The 9,267-nt window shown below is 32.8% G+C and overlaps 1 protein-coding gene across 2 annotated transcripts in view; it reads right to left on the reverse strand.

The window, feature by feature from the left end:
• LOC110036112 (elongation factor G, mitochondrial-like) overlaps nucleotides 1-8,593 on the reverse strand; it is a 12,314-nt gene extending 3,721 nt beyond the window's left edge. Inside the window, exons 1-6 of one of the 2 annotated variants that reach the window (XM_020740477.1) lie at nucleotides 8,322-8,593; nucleotides 1,712-1,837; nucleotides 1,493-1,613; nucleotides 976-1,076; nucleotides 783-843; nucleotides 177-230 (exon numbers count right to left, since the gene is read on the reverse strand). In XM_020740477.1, coding sequence (XP_020596136.1) covers nucleotides 177-230; nucleotides 783-843; nucleotides 976-1,076; nucleotides 1,493-1,613; nucleotides 1,712-1,785 — 411 coding nt within the window. In that variant the 5' untranslated portion in view covers nucleotides 1,786-1,837; nucleotides 8,322-8,593. The remainder of the gene's footprint in view (nucleotides 1-176; nucleotides 231-782; nucleotides 844-975; nucleotides 1,077-1,492; nucleotides 1,614-1,711; nucleotides 1,838-8,321) is intronic. The other variant, XM_020740476.1, reaches the window with a different exon arrangement.
• Nucleotides 8,594-9,267: the final 674 nt, after the last annotated feature.

Raw genomic sequence — 9,267 nt, forward strand, 5'->3', positions numbered from 1 at the left:
ATATATATATATATATATATATATATATATGTAGACACACACACAAGCACAAGCATTTTCATTTCATTTTGCTTCAAATTCCTTCAATTGAAACACTAACTACAAGATAAAAACTTAAATACAGGAATTATAACTCTCAATAATGAAATAACAAGCTTCTACTCATATTTTTTTACCTGGGTCATGGACCGCAAGGAGGTTGAATAGCCAAACATATTATTTAACGGTACCTGAGACAGCAATTATGAATGGAAGTGAACTTAGACTGGATTAGCAAATAAGTGATGTAGCTTCTCAGCTTAGCAAATAACTAAGTAAGGGAACACACCACAATCCACATTTAAAAAAGAATCACATCCCTTATCAGTAAGTTAAATTAAAGGCATTTAAAAGCAAAAAAACGTAATTTTCTAGTTTTTAAACATATATAATGCGTCTAAATCAAACATCAAATGTTTTCCATATATATTAGGACTTCGATAAATTATAAGGATTTATAAAATAAGAACATTGACCACAATAATAAAATCATTAACTATAAGAATTTGTTCAAATATAAAATATTTTAGAAAAAAATTAAACCTTAATAGTAAGATTTATCTAATATAAAGCCTTATACTCTAACATAAAGGCTTAACAATAAGTTTGAGAAATGCAAGTACCGTCAATAATATGGATTTTTATGGCTCCATCAATTTAATAATTGTAACTGTAAACTCAAATAGTACATTAAAATTAACTACTTAATTCAAACAATTTAAAAGAGGCGAAGTCTCACTTACATGGGTAACAATTACCGTATCATCACCCTCCTGGTCATTTCCAACAATAATTCCTTTTCTCCTGACATTGGATATCGACATGTCAGATTTCATGTCCCCATTAGAAAGTAAAATAAATACATAAAGAACAAACCAAGCACAAAAACATGATCTAAATTTTGATGAGCTGGACAACAAAAGTACTAATACATACTTGTTAATATCACCAGTAACGGTGCCCTGAAACTCAGTTGGAAATTTCAATTCCACCTTCATAACAGGTTCCAATATGACGGGCTTTGCTGCAGCATAACACTGTCAACAAAAGTCAATTAATTCAAACTCTCATAAAGCGCCCATATCTATTGTATTTTTTAAGGGATATTTATACACATAACACGCAATTCTTATGTAATTACATGCATAACACCCAAAGTTAGATAGTTACACTCGTAACACTTTGGTGTCATACACCCATATATGAAAAGGTATATTTCACATTTCAAAAAAAGTAATTGATGGAATTTTTTATGTGATGTTAAGGGTTTGAGTGACATGCATGCAAATATGAATGTGTAGGTGTTAGATATGTAGTGGTATGCATGTAAATGCCCCCTTTTTTTATGCATAACAAATGCCTATTCATTAATAAAGCGAAATTCTGTGATATATGTGGTATATAATTCAAATTAGAAGATAGTAGAATTAGGAAAAAGGCAAACATATTCAACCTGTCTCAAAGCATAGATAGATGCTAACTTGAAAGCAAGTTCACTGGAATCAACAGCATGTGAAGCACCATCTGTCAAGACTATTCTAATATTCTCAACGGGATGCCCTATCAATGAACCCCTACAATAGAGGAAATAAAGTTTAATACATAAAAAAACTCCAAAAAAAATAATAATAATAATAATAAATCCATAAATTGTTACTTCTCTATCACTCACGAGTTGCAAGCTTCCTTGAAACCTTTCTCGATGGCTGGAATAAAGTTTGATGGGATTGCTTGCCCAATTATCATGTTATCAAATTCAAATTTTGTTGCTGCGTCTGCTGAAAGGGGCTCTATATATCTGTCATAAGAAATATAAGAATAGAGAAAAAATGTAAACATAAATATAAGTTAAACTGGTAATTTGAAATAGATATGGCTAAAGACCAGCAGTTATGATGACAATCTATGGAATTCAGAGTTTGCAGAGTCAGATTCTAGAAATTATGCTTAGATTTTTAAAAAATAACAAACATGCTTCATAAAGGCCATCAATGGCATCCATAGAATACTGCGCTTTATTCCAAGGCTATCAGGATCATAGAAAGTAAAGAAAAGTAAAAATGTACATCATTTTTTGGTGTCATTTTACATTTCTTTGTTCCAAATGTATGGTAATATTAATTTCGTTCTTTAACATGTATTAGTTAGTTGAGTATCCTTTTGTAATTTTCTAAAATTGGATCTGTTGAATGTTCGTTTCTATAAATATGCTAAATAATCTGTAAAAACACAATGCAAAAGAAATGAAATGCTTCTTGCTGCCTAAGAATTCCATGCAATCCCTATTTCTCTTGAAGAATGTGTTGATTTTAAAAGTTTGAAGTTAAGATTTAAAATTCAAATTTTGGACTTCCAATATTAGAATTCCCACATTGAATCTCTCAACCCATCATGTTTGGGTAAGCCGAACTTAGTAAAACATGAAACAAACCATCCCAGACTAGTTCTAAGCAATAACCGGTTGTCCTTGGCCTGAAATTTGAACCAAAAACATTTGTTGTCCACAGCAGGCAGCCAATAGTGAAGAATACCTTCTTGAATAGGGTGAAAGACTTCCATACCGCACTACGTTAGCGAATAGGATCTTCATCAATAGACATTTTGACGCCAAAAAAACTTGAATTCTAACTGCTTAAATACGTAATCCTAGACTTTAAAAGTTTGGATCATAATTTATAATGATCTGCAAATCTAGTTTCATGCTTAGGAAACTCCATGCATAGTGAGTTGAATATCCATTGCAACCTTTTTCATTTTTTGATAATTTCATTTGAATTAGTTCCACTTCATATTAAGAGTGTGTGTACACATAATCAAAATTGAATCTTTCTTGTTGAAAATGACATGATTTAAAATAAATTTAGTTAGATTTACTGTTGTTTTAATGAATAAACTCGTTTTTTTGTGTGTTTTTATTTCTATTGTTAGCTTAAAAACTTGTTCATATCATTTCACTTATGCGGCACTTCATGTCAGTTGCATCTTTGCAAGCCTAACATATCAATTCATCATCTCATCCATATTGCAAGGTTTCATCTTTATCATCTCAACTATTAGACTTCACAATAGGCAAGAAAAGTTAGACCCAATATTATAATAGTTAAGTGTGCATTTTAAAATTATGGAAAGTTCTGTAAACTTAAGGTGTGTTTGGGGTCGCGTTTCTTGCACGGCACGACCCTAAGCCGCACATTTTTTTTTTAAAATTTTTGTTTGAATGTCGTGTTTTGGGGGTGTTTGGGATAATTTCAGCGAAACGCGGGCCACAGGTTCGTATTGTTCGAAGTTGTGTTTTTTACTACCCTACCCTTCTCTCACCCTCGAGTCCTCTCTCACGACCGAATCTTTCTCCTCCTCTCATGACCGTGTTGGCTTCTCCCTCCCCCTTCTCATGACTAAGTTTCTCCACGGTATGGACTTCGAACTTGTCTCTGGCATTATGATCTTGCGATTGGTTCTTCTCTTGTTGGTTTTGTGGTTTTGTGATTGGTTCTTCTCCTGTGGCTTTGCGCTCTTGTGGCCTTTTCACTAGTTGGTTTTGCGTTGGTGTGGAAGTTTGAGGTTGATTATTTCAGAGTGGAAGCATGGTTAAATGCAAGAAGAATGGCTCGGTTGCAAAAATAGAGTGAAACTAGTTAGAATTTCAATTGAATTAGAGTAGGGTGATTAAAACTCTTTTAGTTGTGCCCCTTGTTTTGAATCTATTGATTTTTCTATCAATTGTCATGCCTAATAAGAACTTGGCTTGCTGTGAATTTTCCATCTCAAATGTTGTAGTTCTAGATTCTTCTAGGAGATGGGAGTTTCTCAGGCAAGCATGAAGTGAGGGAAGTTTTAAGCTCTTTAGGGAAGATGCAAAAAACTGTAAAATATTCCCACAAAATAATTGCATAAGATTCCACCTTGTAACTATATAAGCAAATATTCATGTTTTCCACTACCTTATAGGATTCCTTTTTACTCCCACAACTACCTGAGTTTTTAACCTTCTCTATAAGTGATGTATTTCACATTACCTACCAAATATGAAGTAATTAACATGTATGTTATCACATACTAGATACTTATTCAAGTTGTGTAGTTGTGGTGGTTTGTATTAGGTTGGAGTGATGGCCTAGCTACTGACATACGCAGTCTCAACTTTAAAATTAATATTATCATATTATTAAATGTTATTTTAATAGTCTTTTCTTTATTTTAATAATCATGATACTCACTCTTAAGTGGGATATATATCTTATTTTGTGTACTATTTTGAAGTGAATTTTATTGTGCAGGTATTTGAAAATGAGCGAAGGCGAACATCAATTGGACTACAGAAACCCAGAATACGAGAGGGCATCCGATTTATGAGGCAGGCCGCATGTTGCCTCGCCCCAATAACATTTAGGGACCGATGTGGTAAACATGAGACAGCGGGCTACCTCCAACAAGTGACGATTTTTTCGCTCGGCAACCCCATTTTGTTGGGGAGTATCAACACACGTACTAAGGTGAAAGATGTCATGTTGAGTAAGAAAAGTTCCTAGGGAGCTGTTTAAAAAATTTCGTACATTATCTGTTTTGAGAGTTTGGATTTTTGTGTCAAGTACCTTCTTGAATAGGGTGAAAGACTTCCATGCCGCACTACGTTAGCGAATAGAATCTTCATCAATATACATTTTGTCGCCAAAAAAACTTGAATTCTAACTGCTTAAATACGTAATCCTAGACTTTAAAAGTTTGGATCATAATTTATAATGATCTGCAAATCTAGTTTCATGCTTAGGAAACTCCATGCATAGTGAATTGAATATCCATTGCAACCTTTTTCATTTTTTGATAATTTCATTTGAATTAGTTCCACTTCATATTAAGAGTGTGTGTACACATAATCAAAATTGAATCTTTCTTGTTGAAAATGACATGATTTAAAATAAATTTAGTTAGATTTACTGTTGTTTTAATGAATTAACTCGTTTATTTGTGCGTTTTTAATTTCTATTGTTAGCTTAAGAACTTGCTCATATCATTTCACTTATGTGGCACTTCATGTCAGTTGCATCTTTGCAAGCCTAACATATCAATTCATCATCTCATGCATATTGCAAGGTTTCATCTTTATCATCTCAACTATTAGACTTCACAATAGGCAAGAAAAGTTAGACCCAATATTATAATAGTTAAGTGTGTATTTTAAAATTATGGATAGTTCTGTAAACTTAGGGTGTGTTTGGGGTCGCGTTTCTTGCACACACGACCCTAAGCCGCACAATTTTTTTTTTTTTTTGAATGTCGTGTTTTGGGGGCGTTTGGGATAATTTCAGCGAAAAGCGGGCCACAGGTTCCTATTGTTCGACGCTGCATTTTTTACTACCCTACCCTTCTTCTCTCACCCTCGAGTCCTCTCTCACGACCGAATCTTTCTCCTCCTCTCATGACCGTGTTGGCTTCTCCCTCCCCCTTCTCATGACTAAGTTTCTCCACGGTATGGACTTCGAACTTGTCTCTGGCATTATGATCTTGCAATTGGTTCTTCTCTTGTTGGTTTTGTGGTTTTGTGGTTTTGTGATTGGTTCTTCTCTTGTAGTTTTGCGCCCTTGTGGCCTTTTCGCTTGCTGGTTTTGCGTTAGTGTGGGAGTTTGAGGTTGATTATTTCAGAGTGAAAGCATGGTTAAATGCAAGAAGAGTGGCTCGATTGCAAAAATAGAGTGAAACTAGTTAGATTCTCAATTGAGTTAGGGTAGGGTGATTACAACTCCTTTAGCGGTGCCCCTTGTTTTGAATCTATTGGTTTTTCTATCAATTGTCATGCCTGATGAGAACTTGGCTTGCTGTGATTTTCCATCTCAAATGTTGTAGTTATAGATTCTTCTAGGAGATGGGAGTTTCTCAGGCAAGCATGAAGTGAGGGAAGTTTTAAGCTCTTTAGGGAAGATGCAAAAAACTGTAAAATATTCCCACAAAATAATTGCATAAGATTCCACCTTGTAACTATATAAGCAAATATTCATGTTTTCCACTACCTTATAGGATTCCTTTTTACTCCCACAACTACCTGAGTTTTTAACCTTCTCTATAAGTGATGTATTTCACATTACCTACCAAATATGAAGTAATTAACATGTATGTTATCACATACTAGATACTTATTCAAGTTGTGTAGTTGTGGTGGTTTGTATTAGGTTGGAGTGATGGCCTAGCTACTGACATACGCAGTCTCAACTTTAAAATTAATATTATCATATTATTAAATGTTATTTTAATAGTCTTTTCTTTATTTTAATAATCATGATACTCACTCTTAAGTGGGACATATATCTTATTTTGTGTACTATTTTGAAGTGAATTTTTGCTTCTCAAGTATCAAATATATTGATATATTGTCATGACAGTTCTGTTGCAAACATTATAGCACATGGGCAGAATAATCATTTGTCCAGAAACAACTGCAAAACAGTTGTTTTTTAAAAGCACAAACCAAATTGTCAATAAGTTTATCCTCAGCAGTTGTTGCGCAGCAGCTTCCTAGGGTAGTTACTTATCAGCAGCTTATTAATAAACTACAACTGCCCCAAACAAACTCTTAGTCATTAAATATATTTTCAAAATGAAACTAGCATCTTGTTAGTAAAATTCCTAGGTTATGTTTTGTCAGTTCGTAACATGCACATAACATCATGGGTAGATTTTCTAAACTTAGTCAACAAATGGATTCTCTAAAATAAAAACATCTGGTTAGTAAAACTCCTAGGGTGTATTTTGTATGCTAGTGTCATGCACATCATAAAAAGAGTATAAGTTATTATAATCCATGAAATGATTATAAATATATTGAATACTTCGCAGATAAGCGTAGGTTGTGTGCCTTGCTTAATCATCCTATTTTAATAATGTTATTAAGGATACTATTTCATCGCTCCACTCTAGTCAAACCAAGAAATACTTTATCGTCATCTTAGGTCATTTCTCCAATATTAAAGTCCCAAACAATGCCACTAATACTAGATCTCTTAAATCCTATTGCAAAATATACCGGTTATATTGAAGATATTGAATACTAGAATGGTCTAAATTAAGATTATCCACTGCATGATGCTTTTATTGTTGGTCCTGCACTAGAATCAAATCTTAAATCTAAAACTTACCCTAAAAATTTATCTGTTTGCCCTACAAATTGAGCATAAAACTTCTGAAATCGAAACTAAGTATCTCATAAATGTTAGAGCTGCAGGTTTACAAAGCCTTCTCACCTTCTAATTATCAGACAATTATTTGTTAAGAATGCTCATCTAAATGCAATTTAGTAAGAAAGCAAGTTTGTATTTGACTTTGTCATCAAATATAAAAAAAATTGGAAGAATAATTAAGAAAATGTAAAATTAAAGTTACATATTTCCATATTTTTTACTATAGACTTCCTTCAGAAAAGCTTGTGTCAAACAAAAAAAAAATTCAAACACAAGATATGGATGAATCATGTTGTTTAATAATTACACAATTTATCCAATTTTATTTTAAGAAAATAGTTCATTTTCCTAAGTAACTTGCAAGAAAAAGGCTTGCTATAATTTTTGTAGGACCCTTAACTTTCTTATTCAAAGTTCTTAATATTTCATCATAAGTTATCAATCATACTTCCCCTAGAAAGCTTAAATGTTTTACTTAATTAATCTTTCATGCATCATATTCTAATAATGTTGCATTAATTATTTATTTGAAAAAGTCATTAATACTGAAAAAAATTATATAATATGCATGGGGAAAATTGTATAGCATAATATATGTTTATTTCAATGTTTGGGATACTAGCTCCTAAAATTATGATTTAGTTTGTATTTATTGCATATACTTTCTGCATTTTACCCACAAAATATTACCTACTAGATCACCAAAATCATACTACATTTAAAGAATGTTGATACATATTACATTTATGTTGGCTTCGCCTTTTAAAATGAAGGCTAGACCTATTTTCTATGTTCAAGGATCATCTTTCAATCCCGTATGAAAGCATCATCACTTTGTCATTGGCAACCATTCGATAAAACCAAATGTCTGACAGCTATATTAAAATTTATTGGCATTGATGCATCGAGGATCCTTACAAATATGTAATTTAAGTTGTTTTTTAAAACCACTCAAAACTCCACAAAAGCTGCATTAAAGATAAATAAAGCAACGAACACTAACTTGAATCTTTATCTTAAGAAATTGTAAACCATTAAAAAACATAAATAGCAGCATCATAATGTGGAAAACATCAAGAAAAAGATTATTCATCAAGAAGACACTTTGATTACATTTAGGCCTACGCATACCCACAAACACGTCCGTATTGGCCTTGCCCACCAGTCTGTTTCTTATGCAAGTAATCAAATTCTGCCCGCTGTGTTATTGTCTCTCTAAAGTTTACACGAGGCCTTCCAGTTTGTGCGTCAACCTAGAAATCAATCGAAGAAGGTTTGGCAGAATAGTGTCAAAATACAAATCAAGGAATACTTCCATTAAGATAATAGATATAAACTGACTGCCATTTCACATGCAAGAACAATGAAGATGGGATACGCCATTATCACATCATGCCAGTAGATATAACCAAGTTATGATAGGACAGTCAACGCTTTGAAACTAATAAGTCCACAAGGTAGACAGTGAATCATCATAGCTAAGTAAGACAATTATCTCTCCATATACAATAACAAAGAGATAATAATCACTGAATAAGTAGAAAAAAATCTAGCCAAAATTTTGATGCAAGTTTGAGATCACTATGTCGTGAAGATAGTTGACCCAGCCTAGCCAAGAGTCACTCTGTCGCCAATCACAAATTGTCTCATCAAGAGATAGACTTGTGATCTCATATAACAAGAGAATTGAGATTTTTAGGCAAACGAACTCTGCATAGTAGATTAGAAAATTGCATGAATTATAATATGTAATGGTATGAAAACTGCCCACAAAAAAAGGAGAATGGGATAACCCAACTATAAGAAACCAGAGTTATCCGATTGCAAACCAATCAAGATCAGGATAGCCATCACCTTGCATTTTAAAACCGAGTTTATCTATTAAAATCTATGCCTATAAAAGAAGCTCCATCATCAAAAACACAATATATAGTATGTGTTTTCTATCATTAAGAGAGATCTATATAAATTTTAGTAGCCATACTATGAATATGTGCAAGAACTTCGAATTTTTTATCACCCAAATTAATCATGCTAGAATCAAAATAGCCTGATGGTT

This window comes from Phalaenopsis equestris, unplaced genomic scaffold (assembly GCF_001263595.1).
Source record: "Phalaenopsis equestris unplaced genomic scaffold, ASM126359v1 Scaffold202662, whole genome shotgun sequence".
Lineage (NCBI taxonomy): Eukaryota > Viridiplantae > Streptophyta > Magnoliopsida > Asparagales > Orchidaceae > Phalaenopsis > Phalaenopsis equestris.